Source organism: Oncorhynchus kisutch, linkage group LG12 (genome assembly GCF_002021735.2).
Source record: "Oncorhynchus kisutch isolate 150728-3 linkage group LG12, Okis_V2, whole genome shotgun sequence".
Taxonomy (NCBI): domain Eukaryota; kingdom Metazoa; phylum Chordata; class Actinopteri; order Salmoniformes; family Salmonidae; genus Oncorhynchus; species Oncorhynchus kisutch.
This window is the reverse complement of record NC_034185.2, coordinates 53,779,234-53,800,758: the sequence shown is the minus strand read 5'-3', so window position 1 is coordinate 53,800,758 and position 21,525 is coordinate 53,779,234. Positions and strand designations below refer to the sequence as shown.

The window sequence follows — 21,525 nt, the reverse complement described above, 5'->3', positions numbered from 1 at the left end:
GACTGTTGGAAAAGCATTGCTCATGAAGCTAGTTGAGAGAATGCCAAGCGGGTGCAAAGCTGTCATCAAGGCAAATGGTGGCTACTTTGAAGAATGTAAATTCCATATGTGTTATTTCACAATTTTTATGTCTTCACTACAATGTATAGAATAGTACAAAACCTTGAATGAGTAGGTGATCCAACACATACATCCATACAGTTGAAGTCGGAAGTTTACATACACTTAGGTTGGAGTCATTAATACTTGTTTTTCAACCACTTCACAAATTTCTTGTTAACAAACTATAGTTTTGGCAAGTCGGTTAGGACATCTACTTTGTGCATGACACAAGTAATTTTTCCAACAATTGTTTACAGACAGATTATTTCACTGTATCACAATTCCAGTGGGTCAGAAGTTTTACATAAAGGCACAGTTGACTGTCGAGTCCTATATCGTCATAACCTGAAAGGCCGCTCAGCAAGGAAGAAGCCACTGCTCCAAAACCACCATAAAAAGCCAGACTACGGTTTGCAACTGCAAAGATCGTACTTTTTGGAGAAATGTCCTCAGGTCTGAGGAAACAAAAATACAAGTGCCATAATGACCATCGTTATGTTTGGAGGAAAAAGGGGGAGGCTTGCAAGCCGAAGAACACCATCCCAACTGTGAAGCACGGGGGTGGCAGCATCATGTTGTGGGGGTGCTTTGCTGCAGGAGCGACTGGTGCACTTCACAAAATAGATGGCATCATGAGGGAAATTATGTGGATATATTGAAGCAACATCTCAAGACATCAGTCAGGAAGTTAAAGCTTGTTCGCAAATGGGTCTTCCAAATGGACAATTGCCCCAAGCATACTTACAAAGTTGGGGCAAAATGGCTTAAGGACAAAAAATGGCAAAGTATTGGAGTGTCCATCATAAAGCCCTGACCTCAATTCCATAGAAAATGAGTGGGCAGAACTGAAAAAAGTGTGTGCGAGCAAGGAGGCCTACAAACCTGACTCAATTACACCAGCTCTTTTTTATTTATTTTACCTTTATTTAACCAGTCAAGTCAGTTAAGAACAAATTCTTATTTTCAATGACGGCCTGGGAACAGTGGGTTAACTGCCTGTTCAGGGGCAGAACGACAGATTTGTACCTTGTCAGCTCGGGGGTTTGAACTCACAACCTTCCGGTTACTAGTCCAACGCTCTAACCACTAGGCTACCCTGCCGCCCTAGGCTACCCTAGCTCTATCAGGAGGAATGGGCCAAAATTCACCCAACTTATTGTGGGAAGCTTGTGGAAGGCTACCCGAAACGTTAGACCCAAGTTAAACAATTTAAAGGCAATGCTACCAAATACTAATTGAGTGTATGTAAACTTCTGACCCAATGAGAATGTGATGAAAGCAATAAAAGCTGAAATAAATCACTCTCTCTACCATTATTCTGACATTTCACATTCTTAAAATAAAGTGGTGATCCTAACTGACCTAAAAAAGGGAATTTTTACTAGGATTAAATGTCAGGAATTGTGAAAAACCGAGTTTAAATGTATTTGGTAATGGTGGATAAACTTCAGACTTCAACTGTATAAACAGACTTTGTAGGCTTATATATCTACAAGGTCTGGATGCAATATTCTACCCAGGAATATTCAACACTGAAATCTGTTACTCTAGTTTTTCAATTTAAAGTTTTATTATTATTCTTGTTTTTCAATCATCCAATAAAACACATTCCACATTCACAGATGTGACAGGCTTAAAAAATAAAATTAAAATATATAATAATAATAATAACTATAATAAAATAAAAAATAAAGTGTTTGCTTGGTATATATATATATATTACACTGCTCAAAAAAATAAAGGGAACACTTAAACAACACAATGTAACTCCAAGTCAATCACACTTCTGTGAAATCAAACTGTCCACTTAGGAAGCAACACTGATTGACAATGAATTTCACATGCTGTTGTGCAAATGGAATAGACAACAGGTGGAAATTATAGGCAATTAGCAAGACACCCCCAATAAAGGAGTGGTTCTGCAGGTGATAACCACAGACCACTTCTCAGTTCCTATGCTTCCTGGCTGATGTTTAGGTCACTTATGAATGCTGGCGGTGATTTCACTCTAGTGGTAGCATGAGACGGAGTCTACAACCCACACAAGTGGCTCAGGTAGTGCAGCTCATCCAGGATGGCACATCAATGCGAGCTGTGGCAAGAAGGTTTGCTGTGTCTGTCAGCGTAGTGTCCAGAGCATGGAGGCACTACCAGGAGACAGGCCAGTACATCAGGAGACGTGGAGGAGGCCGTAGGAGGGCAACAACCCAGCAGCAGGACCGCTACCTCCGCCTTTGTGCAAGGAGGAGCACTACCAGAGCCCTGCAAAATGACCTCCAGCAGGCCACAAATGTGCATGTGTCTGCTCAAATGGTCAGAAACAGACTCCATGAGGGTGGTATGAGTGCCCGACGTCCACAGGTGGGGGTTGTGCTTATAGCCCAACACTGTGCAGGACGTTTGGCATTTGCCAGAGAACACCAAGATTGGCAGATTCGCCACTGGCGCCCTGTGCTCTTCACAGATGAAAGCAGGTTCACACTGAGCACATGTGACAGATGTTACAGAGTCTGGAGACGCCGTGGAGAACTGCCTGCAACATCTGCTGTTCTGCTGCCTGCAACATCCTCCAGCATGACCGGTTTGGCGGTGGGTCAGTCATGGTGTGGGGGGGGGCGCACAGCCCTCCATGTGCTCGCCAGAGGTAGCCTGACTGCCATTATGTACAGAGATGAGATCCTCAGACCCCTTGTGAGACTATATGCTGGTGCGGTTGGCCCTGGGTTCCTCCTAATGCAAGACCATGCTAGACCTCATGTGGCTGGAGTGTGTCAGCAGTTCCTGCAAGAGGAAGGCATTGATGCCATGGACTGGCCTGCCCGTTCCCCAGACCTGAATCCAATTAAGCACATCTGGGACATCATGTCTCGCTCCATCCACCAACGCCACGTTGCACCACAGACTGTCCAGGAGTTGGCGGATGCTTTAGTCCAGGTCTGGGAGGAGATCCCTCAGGAGACCATCCGCCACCTCATCAGGAGCATGCCCAGGCGTTTTAGGGAGGTTATACAGGCACGTGGAGGCCACACACACTACTGAGCCTCATTTTGACTTGTTTTAAGGACATTACATAAAGTTGGATCAGCCTGTAGTGTGGTTTTCCACTTTCATTTTGAGTGTGACTCCAAATCCAGACCTTCATGGGTTGATAAATTTGATTTCCATTGATCATTTTTGTGTGATTTTGTTGTCAGCACATTCAATTATGTAAAGAAAAGTATTTAATAAGAATATTTCATTCATGCAGATCTAGGATGTGTTATTTTAGTGTTCCCATTATTTTTTTGAGCAGTGTATATAAAACTTGAAGCAGCACTATCAAGGTTCTTATTAGCTATTTCTAGCCTTCGCTGAGACGACAAGCCAATAATTTGTTTTTAGATTTTACAGCACCTTACACAACATGTATCTGCACATTTCCCTAGTCCCCCCGTTCACTCTGTCCAGTTTGAAATATAGTTGAGTAGTGGAGACCAGAGTCTATCAAACTTGGGCTGTCTCTTGTAGAGGTCATAAGTGAGCTTTTCAAGAGGGAGAAAGTCAACAATCTGGTCAATCCACATTTTAAATGTAGGAGAGGTATTAGAGGCCCACAATAGGAGAATACATTTCTTAGCAAAGTATGTCATGAGCAGAATTTTCTCTGTCAGGGTCAAGAACAAAGTCCTGCTGGGCATTAAGAAGATAGATACACGGGGTCATATCAAACTGGCAGACCAGTAGTACAATTGAAGGGAGGGAAGGGCAAGACCACCGTTAGATTCAGGTTTCGATAGAGTGGAGAACTTGATCCTAGGTTTTTTATTTCCCCATATAAATTTGGTGATGCTTTGGTTTGTTGTTTTGATAAAGGAAACTGGGAGATAGCATGGGAGCATCTGAAATAAATAGTTCAGTCTAGGGAGGATGTTCATACGGATGATATTAATTCTTCCTACTAAGCTAATTGGGAGGGAGATCCAGGTTTGGAGATCGTTCTTGATTCCATCCAGGAGTGGAAGATCATTTTCCTTGAAAAGGCTATTCAGATCTGGTGTTATGAAGATCCCGAGGTAATGAAACCCCTGTGTCTTCCATTGGAAAGGACATAGTGTCTTCATAGAGCTGGTGAGTGTAATATTGAGAGGGCAGACAGTGGATTTGTTAAAATTTATCTTATAACCTGAAAACTTGCCATACTGAGCAATTGTCTAAAATGGGAGGGATTTCTCAGGGTTGGATATGTAGAGCAAGACATCATCCGCGTAAAGCAAAATCTTGTGCTGCAGGCCACCTGCAGAAACACCCATAATACTTGGATTGCTCCTTATCAGCTCTGCCAGAGGCTCTTCTAAGCTTTTCTAAGACTGAGAACAGAAAGCTCCACTCCATCCTGTCAAACACCTTCTCAGCATCCAGTGAAGCCAGCAGGACAGGTGTCTTCTGTGCGTTTACTTGATCAATAATATCAAAAAGACGACGAATGTTATCAAATGAGTATCTGTCTCTAATAAATCCAGTTTGGTCCGCTTTTATTATTTTGGGAAGAAGAGTGTTTAGTCTTTTGGCAAGCAATTTGGTAATTATTTTGTAGTCGAAATCCAACAAGCTTATGGGCCGGAAGGACGAGCAGGATAGAGGGTCCTTGTCCTTTTTGAGCAACACTGTAATGCAAGCTGTGTGCATTGAGTCTGGGAGAACTCCGTTTTTGCAAAAATCCTCCAGCATTGGCATGAAGATAGGGCTGAGCTGGGGCCAAAAAGCTTTGTAGAACTCTCTGGGGAATCCATCTGGGCCTGGGGACTTATTAGGTGGCATGGAGGTAATTGCCTCCAGGATCTCCTCAGGAGTGAAGGGGGAGTTGAGATCTTCTTGGTCGGTCTCTGGTGGTTTAGGTAGCGAGATTCCCTCTAGGAAAGAGTGGATTTCTGCCTCCGTGTGTTTTCTCTCAGAGGTATATCATTTGCAGTAAAAATCATAAAGTTCAATTGATATTTTTTGGGTCATATGTGACCTCGTCCTCTGCTGTTCGGATAGCCATGATTGTACGCTCTGACTGCTCTTTTTTTAATTGGTAAGCAAGCAATCTACTGGGCCTATTGCTATACTCATGGTATTTTTATGTTTAGTAAAGAAAACTTTTTTTTTTATCTCCCGAGTGTAGTCCAAATACAGTTTGGCTTTGGCTGCTTTAAGTTGACTCCAGGAGGTGCTGTCTGGGGATTGTTTATGTATTTTTTCACAGCATTCCAGCTCCCTCTTAGTGTGGCTTTAGCAGCGTCCCACATTGTGGCCGGAGAAACAGGAGAATCTTTGTTGTCTTGTGTGTAGTTGTCTATCCATGTAGTTACCCATGTATGGAACGCTTCGTTTGATAGCATGGAGGTGTTGAATTTCCAGCTCTTTGACCTCGGGATGTTTTTGCAGAGGTCAAAGCGGAGGTGGACAAAGGTGTGATCTGAAAGTGATATGGGTCCGATTGTACATGTGGCTGAATTTATGAAACTCTTTGGGATAAAAATGTCATCTATACGGGAATAGGTGTTATGGACATTAGAGTAGTATGTATAGTCCATAGATGAGCTATTAGTCTCTCTCCAGATATCTATCAGTCCCATCTCTTTAGTAAGAGAGTTCAACATCTTTGCAGATCTAGGATTTGTGGTGGGGACTTGAGATGATTTGTCTAGGGTTGGGTTAAGGGTACAATTAAAATCTCTGGCCACCACGCCAAAGGAAACACAATGCTCATTGAACAGGGTTATCATTTTTGACATGAAAGCAGGAGTATCTGTGTTAGGGGCATATATGTTTAAGATAGTAATTGGTTGACCATACAGTGACCCAGTTATCAAAATAAATCTCCCATCCGGATCAGATATATTTTTGTCAATTATGAATGGAACATTTTTATGGATAAGTATGGCTGTGCCTCTACTGTTTGATTTGAAAGATGAGAAATACACCTGTCCCACCCAAGCTCTGCAGAGTTTGGCATGTTCAGCATCACAGAGGTGTGTCTCTTGTAATAGCGCGATGTCTGCTTTTTCCTTTTTTAGAGCACATAGTATATTTTTCCATTGTATTGCATGCCCTAGACCATGGCAGTTCCATGTCAATAGATTTAAGGTACTAGTCATCGAATCGTAATCGAACATTAGTGCAAGTCATCGCTGGGTAAAAGTGGATAATAGTTACAGCTGCGTTCACATAAAAGGAAAATAAATGGTGTACATAAAATGACAATCTCTGAACACCCCAGCCGAGTTCCCAAACAACAACACATCCCGTCGGATCTATTACCCCCCCCCCCGCTCAGTTTCAATTCTGTGTTCCGAAAAAAACAAGAACCGGGAACAGTTAGTAACGCACAACGTCTCCCTTTCCCCAACAAAGAAATGCCTCATCCTCTCCGACCCGCATTGAGTAAATGACAACGTAGCTCCCGTCCAGACCACACTAAAAGAGGGAGAAAATAAAATCAATAGCCCAGCCTACATATACCTCCCCCAAGGGACATAGGGAACAACAAGTAATAATAGCAACAAAAAAACATGGAAATAAAAGTAGGCTGAAACATTAGTAGGCCTAGGTTATGCTATAGAGCCTATCCCTCTCAGCTAAAGGAAAATAAATATAGATTGGACGGCTATAATGACATTTAGCGGGGCGGGTGGGTCTTTGGATATCGGCTTATATGTTGTCTTACCTCCTTTAGTAATGACATTAATCGCATTTAGTCAATGGTCCGTTTCTCATTGACCAGGATTGTTTTTCAAAAAACGTTTAGCCTCTTCGGGAGTTTTGACGTGTCGCAGAACCCTGAGCTCGTTTGGGTATTTGAATCCCCTGAAGATGCCTCGGTCAATGGAGTGTTTCTTCACCTCGTCAAACTCTCGGCGTATTCCAGCTGACAGGTCCTGGTGTAAAGTGAGTTTGGCGTTTCCCACTGTGATGGTGTTGTTTTTCGCCGCCTGTAGGACTCGTTCCTTGTCGGTGAATCTCAGGAAACGTATGGTGGTTGTCTGGCTGCTGGTGGGGGCCTCAGTGCTCGCTGAGCTCTCTCGAGTTCTATGGGCCTGTCGGTGGACAGGTGGAGCCACTCGGGAAGTTTGTCTTGCAGGTAGCGGATCAGTGGCATGTTTCCCTCTTCTTTTTCGCCCAGATTTAATAGAACACAATTATTCCTTAGCCCCCGGTTTTCCAGGTCCTCTGTTTTCTCTTCCAGATGCTCTATTTTCTTTTTAGCATATGCTATTGTTTCCATGGCATCTGTCAATAAGTTTTCCATGGATAGGATTCGCCCCTATGCCTTGTCCAGGCGCCCCGCGTTTATGGTTCTTGTTGTTGATGTCAGGAAAAGCGTTTTCCAGGATTGTCACTATCGCACTGAGCTGAGAATTAATGGCATCTAATTTAGTGTTGAGTTCTGTACGTTTGGATCTCAACTCAGAAAGGATGTCTTCGACAGAGTGCGAGGTTGACATTCGTTGGGCCTCGGGGGGGAGCGGGTCATCTTGCTCCTGGCGCTAGCTTTTTCTGGAGCTAGCTTTTTCTGGAGCTAGCTTCTTCTTGGAGGCTTTTTCCATCACTAATGCTCGAGTCCGGGTAAAAATGTCACCTGTAGTGTCGCCTTTTGTAGCCGCCATGACTTTTTTTTTACTAAAGCTAAAGGAGTTTGAACTTGGAGTGGAGGTAATATTAGGAATTGGAAACTACTTGTGCAGAGCTCTTAGTTCATGCCCCCATCTCGTTCAAGGGTCACGTGATTCCCCCCAAAGGTTACTTTCTATGTTATAGAGTGGAATGGTTTTTCTGCTGGTGTATCATGAGGTAGCAACTATCGGAGAACCTCTTCCCGCAGTCCATACAGGCGATCGGCCTCTCTCTCATGTGGACCTTCAGGTGTATCTTCAGGTTGCTAGCCTGGGCGAAGCGCATGTGACACTGGGTACAGCTGTAGGGTTTCTCCCCTGTATGGACCCTCTGGTGCCTCTTAAGGCTGGACGAGTGTGCAAAGCGCATGTGACACTGGGTACAGCTGAAGGGTTTAATCCCTGTGTGGACCCTCTTGTGGATCTCCAACTTCTGGAGGCAGCTGAAGCCTTTGTTACAGAACACGCAGAGGAACTGTTTCTCATTACTATTGTCTGATGTTGCTCCCACTGCCTGAGCCTTGGCCTTTTGGCCCTTTGAGTTCAATACCTGATTGAAAAGGATGCTGCTGTGTGAATCGGAAGGCCCCATCGTCGTGGACACTGGGTCGCAATCCCTGAACGCGTGTAAAGGGGAGTGCGTGGCGACGTTTAGATTTGTCCCCAAGCTTCCCCTGTAATCTAACAAATCTCTGCCCTGTGAGTGTCTGTCTCCTAGATGACAATCTACATTCCATGTGGGAGGAGCATCACCCTCCACTTTCACAGTCACTTCATCTACGACTATAACCCCCCCTTTCTTATCTAGGCACCCTTCAGTGTATACACTACTACTGTACTGGTTCAAGTTCCCTCTAGACAGATCATTCTGTGTCTCTAAACCCAAGGATATGTTGCCAGGCTCGATCTCTGTAGTGTAGGAACAAGACGGATCATTGCCAGTCTCTAATGCGTCCCGTTGGGAATTAACTGTCCTTGGGCTCAGTTTACCGTAAAGTAAATACTCTGAGCCGGGAGCAGGAGGACAGCCCAGTGGCCCCAGCCCCTCTGGGTCTGACCTGAGGACAGATCCTGTATGTAAAAGCCTTTGTGTTACAATTAAAGTCTCTGTGTCTGTCTCTGACTTGAGGACCTCGTTCATTGTTCCACTGTTCTCTGTGATGTTGCATTTTGCCCTGGGCTGGGGTGAGGAGGTGAGGTCCTTTGTGGCTACAGGGGGCGCCACTCCAGCCGCTACTCCAGTCTGGATGTTTCTGATTTGTTGTGGGTCTCCTTCAGTCCTCTCCTGCTTTACCAGAGACGATCCTCCAGGACCTGCAGCCTCTGTATCTGCAGACTGACTCAAGAAGAACGGAGGTTATTATCAGTACATGAGTTGAATTGGATAACAATGTCAAAGGGAAGTCTCTCTATAAATTAGGATGTACATGTGTAACAGTATAACTTTAGACCGTCCCCTCGCCCATACCCGGGCGCGAACCAGGGACCCTCTGCACACATCAACTACAGTCACCCACGAAGCATTATTACCCATCACTCCACAAAAGCCACGGCCCTTGCAGAGCAATGGGGAACCACTACTTCAACGTCTCAGAGCAAGTGAGGTCACCGATTGAAACACTATTTAGCGCGCACCACCGCTAACTAGCTAGCCGTTTGACATCCGTTACACTCACCCCCCTTTTGACCTCCTCCTTTTCCGCAGCAACCAGTGATCCGGGTCAACAGCATCGATGTAACAGTATAACTTTAGACCGTCCCCTCGCCCATACCCGGGCACGAACCAGGGACCCTCTGCACACATCAACTACAGTCACCCACAAAGCATCGTTACCCATCGCTCCACAAAAGCTGTTTCACATGTTAGCAAGTGAATAGCTGAGTGGAGCCTTTCTGATTTTTAAAATTTGTATTTTTAATTGACCTGTTATTTAACTAGGCAAGTCAGTTAAGATCAAATTCTTATTTACTATGACAGCCGACCCTGGCCAAACCCTAACGCCGCTGGGCAGTCCCTATGGGACTCCCAATCACAGCCGGTTGTGATACAGCCTGGAATCAAACCAGGGTCTGTAGTGACACCTCTAGCACTGAGATGCAGTGCCTTAAGCCACTGCGCCACTCGGGAGCCCCGAAATAAACTAGCCACATTTAATGTACTGTCATTTTTTTATGGTACACTATGACACTAACCTCTATCACCATGTGCTGGGTTGAGGTTCCACTCCCCTCATCAACAGTGACTGGTTGGTCATGTCTCCATGTATTGTCTCTCACTGGCTTCACAAAGCTCCTTTGGTCTCCAGTGAGATGTCCTTCACCGGAGAGAGTGATTGGGGGTTAGAGGTGGTTAGGTTAGCTACTGTCAATGCTCAACACTATATAGTACACTATTGACAGTTTTGACTGTGTCCGAATGCCCATACTTGCATCCTAAATAGTATGCTGTTTGAGTATGTGAAAACAAAGTGTAATAGTATGCGACAATGAAAAAAATCTAGTGTACCTTAAATACTAATTCCGCCTTTGACAACAGCCGATCAATTAGATAAAGGGATGCACTACTGAAATCACCGAATAGAGTGAAACAATGCAATCGCGCATTACACATTCCCAGTATTCGATAAAATAGAATGTTCTATATTATGTGAATTTTTGAACGTTTTGATGGTTTAAATGCCAGGATGTTATACTCATCTCAGCTCTTTATCTAGTAGAAATAGATGCACACTTTTCCACAATGCATTGGAAGAGGTGGGCTGCGAGTGATGGGCCCTACTTCTCTTTGAGTAGTCAAACAACAAAACTAAGCAAAACTAAGCTACTTAATGGGAAGATGTAGATTTTGTTCTCCTTAAAATAATTGAGTATTGAATTGTAGGCACTACATCATTGAAACGTGTTTATTGTTCTCTTGCCCATCGTCAGAGCTTTTAAACTAAATACTTCATCTTTTGATTTCTGAACGTGTCGGCACTGGGGACTCGGGATGTGGCTGCGTTATTGATGTCATGTTAATCAGGCCTTTTGATTTGAACATGGATTGTTTTAGTTTTGCAGGCTAGGCTTTACCTATTTAATTATTTAACGTATGGATGAAGCCTTGCCAGTGATTCTGATCTCGTTCCCAATGATCAGTGCTTTAGTTTTATGTTGATGTCCAGGGCTTCTGAATTTGCGATGCATCCGACTGTCCGCCTTGTTATTTGAACATTTGAAAAGTTTTGGTGTGTGTACTAGGCTATTTTGATGTAATTTATATACAGTGCATTCGGAAAGTATTCAGACTCCTCAACTTTTTCCACATTTTGTTACGTTACAGCCTTATTCTAAAATGGCAAAATAATTTTTGTTCCCCTCATTCTACACACAATACCCCATGACAAAGCGAAAACAGATTTTTAGAAATTTCGGCAAATCCGGCAAACTACCAAAGGTGCTTCAACAAAGTACTGAATAAAGGGTCTAAATACTTATGTAAATGTGATATTTCATTTTTTTATATATACATTTCCACACAAAATATATGTTACAGCATTCTGGTTTCACTAATAAATATGTTGAAATGGAACCAAATTCTGTTTCTGTCTTCAGTACTTTTTAAATGGGCAGCAGGTAGCCTAGTGGTTAGAGCTTTGGACTTGTAACCGAAAGGTTGCAAGATCAAATCCCCGAGCTGAGGTAAAAATCTGTCGTTTTGCCCCGGAACCCACTGTTCCTAGGCTGTCATTGAAAATAAGAAATTGTTCTTATTAACTGACTAAAACAATCCATATGTTAAAATCAAAAGGCCTGATTAACATGACATCAATAACTCTGACACGTTCAGAAAATAAAGGTATAACAATTTATTTTAATAAAAAAATTGGATATATGGGCTATGGTAAGCAACCCTGTTCCTGGAGTGCTGCAGGTACTACATGATTTTGTTCCAACTAGGCACCACACACACCTGACCAACTGAGCTAAGTTCAGCGATTTCCTAAATTCAACACATCATTTATCTAAACTCTAAATAGAATAGGAATAGAAATGTAGGCCTACTCAGGCTGGTTATATTAGACCTCACATTAGACCTACACTGTAGCCCAGAGGTCAGCCTGATCTCATAGACTAGAAGTAACATAGTAAATGTAAATTAAATTAGTATGATATGTTAGGTATGGTTACATAAGGCAGATGGTTACTTAAGGCAACAACGTTAGCCGGATAGTGCAAAACATCTAGCAACCCAAAGGTTGCGAGTCTGAATCTCATGATGGACAGTTTTAGCTAATTGCCACCTTTAACTACTTTTTATGTACTTTGCAACTACATAGCATGTTAGCTAACCCTTCTCAAAAACTTATTCTGTACATAAATCTTCCAGGTCAGTTAAATCCAAACCATGAAGTGCCTGTAGCACTCCAGGGTTGCCTAACCCCTGCAACCTTGTCTCAGAGCATTTCGTATGATTCTGTACATAAATCCGTACACTCTATTTAGTATGATATGTTACATTTCGTATGGTATGTATTATTTTGTGGATGTCCATCACCCATTTTGTGTGATATGTTACGAATTTGCATAACTTACAATATGTTACAAATTTTCAAAATATGTTACATATTTTAGCTAGGGGGTTAGCTGGCTAAAGTTAGCTAGGCTAGGGGGTCAGGGTTAAGTTTAGGAGAAGGGTTAGCTAACATGCTATGTAGTTGCAAAGTACCTTAAAAGTAGTTAAAGGTGTAACCATGCCTAACATATCATACTAATTTGGTCTCCCGGACTTACATTTACAATGTTACGTCTAGTCTATGAGACCAGGCTGACCTCTGGGCTACAGTGTAGGTCTAATGTGGCAAGTTTCCTATAACCAGCCTGAGTAGGGCTAAAGCTCTATTCCTATTCTATTTAGAGTTTAGAGAAATTAATCAAATTGGAAATTAGCCATTATCAGGTTGGTTAACGTAATGTCTGTTGAATTTGTAAAAATCCACCCACACTCAGCCCTGCCCCACCTACTCAGCCAGTCAGGAGCAGCTACTGCGTTGCATACTGCATATTTCTTTACTAATGATACTTTCTACATAGTATGCGACAATGGGTACACAGTATGTAGTATGGGTATTCAGACACATACGCTGTCTAGAATTGGCACGGATTTAAGGTAACAAACACTTAACGTAATCAATCTATAAATCGTATGCCAATAAGTTATGTTCCATGCATCATCTTATTTTCAATGAGTAAATAATAAGAAATGCCGTAAAAAATACAAATCTGGTTAGAATATGATAGTGTCTTTGTGCACGATTGCTAAGTAATCAGATGAATTATTGCATAATATCTCAAAACTGTCAAAGACCCAATTCTGGATAATTAACTATGTGGTTAATAACGCATCTAAAGTTACACATGCGCAGAGGGGAACGGGGCGACAGGCCCAGAAGCCTCGTCCTTCTGCAAAATGTACCTCTTGCCATCTCTCTGTATTGGTCGAGGATCTTGACACTACTGGGACGACTGGCGACGAAGCGCTCTCGCATTGTCCTCTCTGCGCGCTCCCGTGCCACCTTTAGTTCCAATAGCTGTAGTTTCCTCCGCAATGCCCTGTTTTCTTTCTGGCTTTGAGTTATTTCCAATTGTAACACTGCATAGTCGTCGTCTACGAGTTTACAGATCTCTGCCACGGCTGCATTCGCTAGCACCTCCATAACGGAGGCTATTTGAGTGTGAAAAACCACACAGTTAGCCATTGTTAACAGCTAGCTAGCGTTACCTAGATAACATCTATCAAACAAGGCCCGTCATATTTTGAGTTCCAGGGTTAATAACGCCTATAACCGTATAAATAACAAAAACGTTGAAATTGTTATTGGCCGCTGGTCGTTCTTGATTCCGTTTACTTCTTCAGTAGATTGGCGGTCTTAAACAAACGTTTAAATGTGCATGCCGCCACCTATTGTGCTGGAGTGCGTGGTCAATCATGATTCCCAAAGCTCTACTTTGGTAGAAAAATAAAGAAAATAAAAAAGAGCCCTACTAACTTCCAACAGACCCTTTCCCATCCCCCAACCTTAAAGACCCTAGACTTAAATCTCTCCCTCTCTTCAACATACCTGCAGCAATACAACACATGCTCCACCATTACATCAACCATGCACTCCAGACTCAAAGCATTCATATGCTTACCAAACACCACCTCTAACTTCCTAATCTGACCTTTGAATCTTGGTCCACTGACCTTCCTTTAGAGGGCATATAAATCCTGGCCCTTGGGCTCAGAATCCCACCTCTTCTGCCACACATCTATCAAAACAGCTCTGAGCTTACATTTGGCCTCTCCCCTACCCAGTGGTAGAGTTCATCTGTTTATCCTCTACATACAGCATTTGCACATCTAATTCAGGAATGTGTATTGCTGCTACTCACAGGTCGGAGTGTGAATTGTACATTTTGTTCCCAAAAAAAGAGAAAAAGGGAAACATTTAAATTGCACCATCATCTAACCCTGCACCTATACACTATCCCCCAAAACCTACCATCCCACTACTTTGGCCCCAAGAGATCCTACACCAGTCCTGGGAGTATGGAACCCCTTCTCTCAAAACTCCCTGTAGATGTTCTGCTCTAAAATCTCTCACACCCTAATATTTCTCTGCTGCTGCAACTACCACATTTATCTTTGACCGCTCCGTCAGTGCAGTGCAGTTGATCACCATGGCAATAAACGCAACCTTTCTAAAACGCATCCTCTCTGGATCTCTTTCATTCGCTCTAAGTTATTGTCTAACTTGTTGGGAAAGTGGTCAAAGTTGCTGATTTGTGTCAAAAGTTGAAAGTTGGAAGTCATGTCACAATGGGCCCTTTAGAATGATGTGTAAATCCCATGAAAGTAGATGGACAAAAAGCTTAATAGTTTAAAAAGTAGAAAATATATCAAACACTTGTTTTAAAGTTTGAATGGCGTTTCTATCTTAAATGGTGTAAGAGGAGTAAGAGTGCTAAAGAATAATAATAGCTAGATGGTAATTTTACATGAAGTAAAATTGTGGGACTTGCTTTACCTGTTTTAAAAGCAGTTAACTATAGTCAAAGCAGTTAACTATAGTCAAAGTTAAATGTAGTAAAATAATTGGTCTGATTACTTTGATATACCACTATGTCAACCTTATTACTTTGGATTGTGGGGCAATTAGATCACACATTTTATCAGAAATATTTACTCTTGACTACTAGACTTGTATACAGTCTCTAGAATACCACAGTACATGCCAACTGTAACAATAGAGAAGAGAAGAGAAGTCAATAAGGCATTGTGGAAGCTAAGTAAATGAAAAAGCAATTTTTTCACAATGTATTTTGAAAACAACTGGATGTTCATGAAGTCCTCTCTGGGCTGAAGCCCTTCCCTTTGGGGCACCTCTCAGTTAACTGAGCAGAGCACACTGTACATCTGAGATTCATTCTTTTAACTGCAAATGTAGATCATTCATTTTATTTGGACTTTTGTTTTTTATCCTAACATGAAGACAGAACTAATGCAAGCAGTGAATGTGATACCAATGTTTTGGTCAAGATTCATACCTGGGAGATGTCTGAAGTAAAAATGCAATACACTGGGTTGTGATAACTTTAGTATCTCTGCAGCACATCTGACTGGAAGCAACTTTGGGGTTGAGAAATGAACACTGGATCCAGCAGGGTATTCTTTTTTTGTGGTAGCAGCTTGTATCAACTGTACATACCCTCTCTCATGAAACAATGTCAAGATGGGCTAGTCGATCTGGACAGCAGATTCTTGTGGAAGAAGTGTGTGTGTACTGGTCTAAATGATTTTGTGACATCTTACCTGTAGAAAACGATAATTGTGGCACTTCTAACAGACCGAGTAAGCAGGGCTATCAATGCAAAGTGAGATCAGATGTTGCTATGGTAACCAGGGAAACATCACCAACGAAGTTACATAAGTGGGAAGTTAGCTCAATGAAAGCAGTTGATGTGGTTACTAAAATAGCTCTCTAACCTTTGATTGGTAGAAGCTATTCCTGTTCTGAGTTCATATTTGAAAAGCAGAGGAAGATTTCCAACACTCACTCCCTGAACTTGCTTCTTGACTCAGCACACTCATTACAGCAGTGACTGTGAGAAGTGGAACCTATGCTGTTCTCGCCCTCCACTGAGACTAATGCTGTGTTCAAAACAACTGGGAACTATTGAGATCCAACTGGATTTTTTTTTTTGGAGCGGTCATGAATTCCAAGTCAGAAACTCTGGCATCTATCTAGACCTCTGACTTTCCAACCTGAAAATCACTGACATCCTGATTTGACCACCTTTTTTACCGAGTTCCCATTTGTATTGAAATCACCATGACAATCAGTCCAGTAAAATAAAATAAACAAATCATTTCAATTTATGCTCAGCAATTTGCTACACCAACTGATCTATTTTGTAATCAAAGCTTGAGTTTTGAAATATGGTCTGAGAAGGCCAATATTGGCAGGCCAGGCATATACTCAATATGCTGTGCTAATGTATTAGGCCTACTGCACAAACCTCATTCTTACAGAACTGTTAAGTAATGTTTCAAAAAAATTTGAGCGAGAGATCAGTGAAAATGAACTTGACTCAGAATAGGTTGGTGACCACTGGCCTACACAGTACAGTACAAACACAATATGTAACAGACTTTTTAGGCACAATGCCTGAATGCAATATTCTACCCAGGAATATTCAACACTGAAATCTGTGGCTCTCATTATTCCAAATGCATCTGTGGATCTTTTCTGCTGACAACAATGAAAGTTAATCTTTGTCTTTAATGCAGGGTTTGATGTAAACGTCAGAAGCTATCGATTCGAATGGTTACTTTCTATGTTATAGAGTGGAATGGTTTTTCTCCTGGTGTATCCTGAGGTAGCTCCTCTCTGAGAACCTTTTCCCGCAGTGCGTACAGGCAAACGGCCTCACTTCAGTGTGGATCTTCAGGTGCATCTTCAGATGGTGCTGGTGGGAGAATCTCTTCTCACACTTGGGGCAGCTGTGGGGTTTATCTCCTGTGTGGACCCTCTGGTGCCTCTTTAGGTCACCAGCCTGGGCGAAGCGCATGCGACACTGGGAACAACTGTAAGGTTTCTCCCCTGTGTGTACCCTCTGGTGCCTCTTCAGGTTTCCATCCTGGGCGAAGCGCATATATGACACTGGGTACAGCTAAAGAGTTTCACCCCCTGTTTTTTGCCTGATGTTACTTCCCCTCCCCGGGCCTGGGCTCTAGCCCTGTCGTTTGAGTTCAATGCCTGATCCAAAAGGGTGCAGTCGTGTGAATCGGAAGGCCCCATTGACATGGACACTGGGTCGCGATCCCAGAACGGGTGGAAAGTGGAGTGGGTGACAGCGTTTGGATTTGTCTCTAAGCTTTCCCTGTATTCTAAGAAATCTCTGCCCTGTGAGTGTCTGTCTCCTAGGTGACTATCTGCATTCACTGTGGGAGGAGCGTCGCCCTCCACTTTCACAGTCACCTCATCTACCGGTGTCCTCCGTGGCTACAGGGGGAGCTCCCGTCTGGATGTCTCTGCTTTGCTGTAGGTCCTCCTCTCCTTCAGTCCTTTCCTGCTTGACCCCATGATGTTCAGCCTCTGCATCTGAAGACTGACACAAGAAGAGAGGAGGTTGTTACCAGTACATGAGTAAAATTGGTTTCACAAGCTCCCTTATGGCAGATAAATCTGGATGTACATGTAAGCAAATGAATAGCTGAGGGGAGCCTTTCTGAAATAAACTGGCCACATTTGATGCAATACTATGACACTAACCTCTATTATGATAACATGCTGGGTTGAGGTTCCACTCCCCTCATCGACTGTGATTGGTTGGTCATCTCTCCATGTATTGTGTCCCGCTGGCTTCACACAACTCCTGTGGCCTCCAGCCCTTCACCTGAGAGAGTGATTGGGGGAAAAGAGATGGTTAGGTTAGCTACTGTCAATGCTCAATAGTATATTGTACACTATTGACAGATTTGACACTGATTATTATTGGTAGCGATGTAAGGTAACACTTCTCATAACTTATTGATATACTATTTATTGATAAATGTATTATGTTCATACATCACAATGTTTTCATTGAGTTAATAATAGGAAATGCAGTAAATCATGAATCTGATAAGAATCTGGTTAGAATATCATATTGTTTCTTTGCTCAAAATTGCAATTACATAGCTTACTAATTACTTAACTTACTATCCAAAAAATGACCAAGACCCAATTCTGGGTAACACATCTGAACACATGTGCAGAGGTGAACGCTGCGACAGGCTGCGTAAACTCAGCCTTCCGCAACATGTACAGTACCTCTTGCCTTTCCTCTGTATCGTTCGAGGATCTTGACACTACTGGGACGACTGGCGAGGACGCGCTCCCCTCAGTTCCAGTAGCTGTAGTCTCCTCCGCAATGCCCTGTTTTCTTTCTGGCTTTGAGTTATTTCCAAACGAAACACTGCATAGTCGTCATCTACGAGTTTACAGACCTCTGCCATGGCTGCATTTGCTAGCACCTCCATAATGGAGGCTATTTGAGTGTGAAAAACCATACTGTTAGCCATTGTTAGCGTTACCTTGATAACATCTGTCAGCCAAGTGCTGTAAGTATGTGATGTTGTGCAGTTAAATTACTCATATTTTGAGTTCCATGGTGTTAATAAACATATAAATATCAACAAAAACTCGAACGTGGAAATTGTTCTTGGTCGCTGTTAATTTCCGTTTACACTTCTTCTTTGGGTTTCATGTCGAACTACACGCAAAGGGGTGTATTGTCGCCGCCAACTGTGCGGAATCAAATAAAATGTGAATAAAAATACTCATACCGACTACCCAAAAATCACTCAACATGCTCCTGTCTTCATCTGTTTAAATCAATAATCCATGTCTGATCCCTTCACAGGCTCAGGAGCCTGGGAGGGTGGCACATCTTCCATCACCAATAACCCTTGTAAATCTTCCGCTGTGAATTCCTAAAGACCCAGATACTTTCCCTGTCTTAGTCACAATGAGTTCCTTTCTACTTGAGGCGTGCAGTTTATCACAGTTGCAATGAAAGCCCAAAAATAGACTTTCTTTACATACAGCATGTCCGGTTCTCTTGGTTGACAAATAGGCCTATTGACTATGGGTATTGGTGCATCAACTACCATTTCTTCATCTTCACTTGCTCACTCAATTATTTTGCTTGCCACCGCATAGGAGCTCTGATGTACCGCCCTTACTTTTGCCACCTCAACCTCCTTTACCCTTACAGGGCACTCCACAAACTTTGGGCCATGATCCCAACCACAATTGCAACAAGGCCATTCTTCACCCCGATCTGTATACTCCACCCATTTGAAACATGGCCAAATCCTTTACACTTTTTACACTGTAATGTTTTGGAGACAAAAGCTCTTACTGCGTAACTGATAAACCCCAGCTTCACATGCGTAGGGAGGTGCTCATCATCAAAAAACTATAGAACCGACTAACTTTCTTCCATTGTTCCTTCCACCATGCAGGTCAAGCGACGGGCATTAACCACACCTGGGATTCCTGTTACAAGGTTTTCATCTTTACCTTCCATCGACACCCAGGAGACACCCTACTCCGGAGTTCAATGCACGATACTTCGGGTGACTCGATTCTTGTGAGACCCACTGCCCTCTTCCTCTGTTCCACAGACACAAAATGAATTAAGTCCACTCCTGGTCACTCTGATTGAACATTTCCCAACATAAGATTCACCCTCTTCGAGACCCCGAACGGACATCCCAGTTAAACATCGTCATCAAAAAAAATCTCATCCCAACAAGAAACAAATCATTGTTGGATATATGATCATCCCCTTCAATTATTGACACTTTTTTATTTTTCATTACATTCTTCGACACTACTGTTGTCCATTTCTCTTCTCCAACTCCTCTCGATGCGATTTTCATTTCACTTCTGCCATCACCGACGGCTACTTCTGTTTTACTTCTTCTTCTTTGGGATTGGGTTCTTCTTCTTCTATGATATAATGGCGGTCCGCAAACAAACGTTAGCTCCACATGTCTAAATTCTCCTACCTAACGAAGTAATTCTAAGAAAATAAAAAAGAGCCCTACTAACTTTAAATAGACCCCCCCCAAAGCCCCCCCCCCCGACCCCGTTCAGTCTGAATAACCCTACACATCAACCATACACTCCAGACACAAACCATTCACATGCTTGCCAACCAGATGTAATGTACAATGTCCTAGGCGCAATCAAGCAAACACCACCTCTTCCTTCCTAATCTGACCTTTGAATCTTGGTCCACCGACCTTTCTTCAGAGGGCACCCAGCAGAATCTCCCTACTATACCTAGGCTCTCAATTCTTTATAATAATATTAATGCCTCCAAAAGTAGATCACTCCTATTCAATTTGCCAGATGATAAACTATTCAATACAGACAGGGAATCTGAGCATACTATAATTCTGACAGATTGTACATACTCCACAGTTCAACTGACTATATGGAATGTTCATCTGTTAGTCTTCTACATATCTGCACATCAAATTCAGGAACGTAAACATGTGTGCCTACTATCTGGGTCCTTAGATCCACCTGTGAAAAGCGGTAAAAATTCATAACTTATACCAAACTCTGGGTTCGCTCCCAGGCTCTGTCGCAACCGGCCGCGACCGGGAGGTCCGTGGGGCGACGCACAATTGGATCCGGGTTAGGGAGGACTTGGCCGGTAGGGATATCCTTGACTTATCGCGCACCAGCGTCTCCTGTGGCGGGCCGGGCGCAGTGCGCGCTAACCAAGGTTGCCAGGTGCACGGTGTTTCCTCCGACACATTGGTGCGGCTGGCTTCCAGGTTAAGGCTTCCGTGTTAAGAAGCAGTGCGGCTTGGTTGGGTTGTGTATCGGAGGACGCATGACTTTCAACCTTCGTCTCTCCCGAGCCCGTACGGGAGTTGTAACGATGAGACAAGATAGTAGCTACTAAAAACTATTTGATACTACGAAATTGGGGAGAAAAAGGTGTAAATAAATAAAAATAAAAACTTATGCCAATGTAATTGTCAACCAGTTTCCCTATATTGCTGACTTCTGACCAAACTTTTATTTTCTCTACCGAGATTAGATCAACAACAGGATCTGGGAGTAACCACAGAGGAACATCCCCTATCACCACAGAAGGGGCAACCTCCAACTCCCTCAAACCACTCTCATCAGCAAGCTTTCCAACTGTCCAACCAAAACCACTGCCTGTCTACTAGTATATTCCCAAATGTCATCTAGAACAGTAGCAGTGGGATGGTCAACCTCACAGCCTTTCAGCCTAACCCAATAAGCAAATGACAATTTTTTACACTGTATACCCAAAGGCATCTCACCTACCTCCACTAATAAGGCACATACATATGTTGATTTAAATGCACTGTGGTAAACCGTGGGGTTTTGGGTTGAGCGTGCAGAGATTGACACAGAGACAGGGAGGCTTTAGTCTGCAAAAACAACTTTACTAAGACAGAAAATAAACATAACAAAGAAAATCACTGAGGATTGGCTCTGTCCTTCTTCTCTCCTTTCGCTTAGTGTCGGTCTCTCCTTGTTCTCTCTCGCAGTGTGCCACCGTGCTCCTTTTATTTGGCCTCCACGGCTGGTTGGTACTTCCCCTAATTACCTCCACTTAGAGCTGTCTGTATCGGGGTGCCCAGCTCCTGTATTCCCAGCAGACGGGGCCGACGTCGCCTAACGTACCTCCCCTCTATTACCATTCCCCCCGGGGTAGACCTCCT

At 43.1% G+C, this 21,525-nt stretch overlaps 1 protein-coding gene and 1 long non-coding RNA gene across 2 annotated transcripts; both read right to left on the bottom strand.

The window, feature by feature from the left end:
* Positions 1 to 5,932: 5,932 nt before the first annotated feature.
* Positions 5,933 to 13,670, bottom strand: LOC109901259 (zinc finger protein 19-like). The gene is made up of 3 exons (XM_020497308.2): positions 13,192 to 13,670; positions 9,930 to 10,051; positions 5,933 to 9,072 (listed from the first exon to the last, which is right to left on the bottom strand). Exons 1-3 carry the CDS (start codon positions 13,472 to 13,474, stop codon positions 7,876 to 7,878), a joined length of 1,602 nt encoding a protein of 533 aa, XP_020352897.2. The 5' UTR covers positions 13,475 to 13,670; the 3' UTR covers positions 5,933 to 7,875.
* Positions 13,671 to 15,202: 1,532 nt separating this feature from the next.
* Positions 15,203 to 18,709, bottom strand: LOC116376444 (uncharacterized). The gene is made up of 3 exons (XR_004211805.1): positions 18,074 to 18,709; positions 17,534 to 17,657; positions 15,203 to 17,369 (listed from the first exon to the last, which is right to left on the bottom strand). It is a non-coding gene; the product is annotated as an uncharacterized LOC116376444 (long non-coding RNA).
* Between the last annotated feature and the right edge of the window lie 2,816 nt (positions 18,710 to 21,525).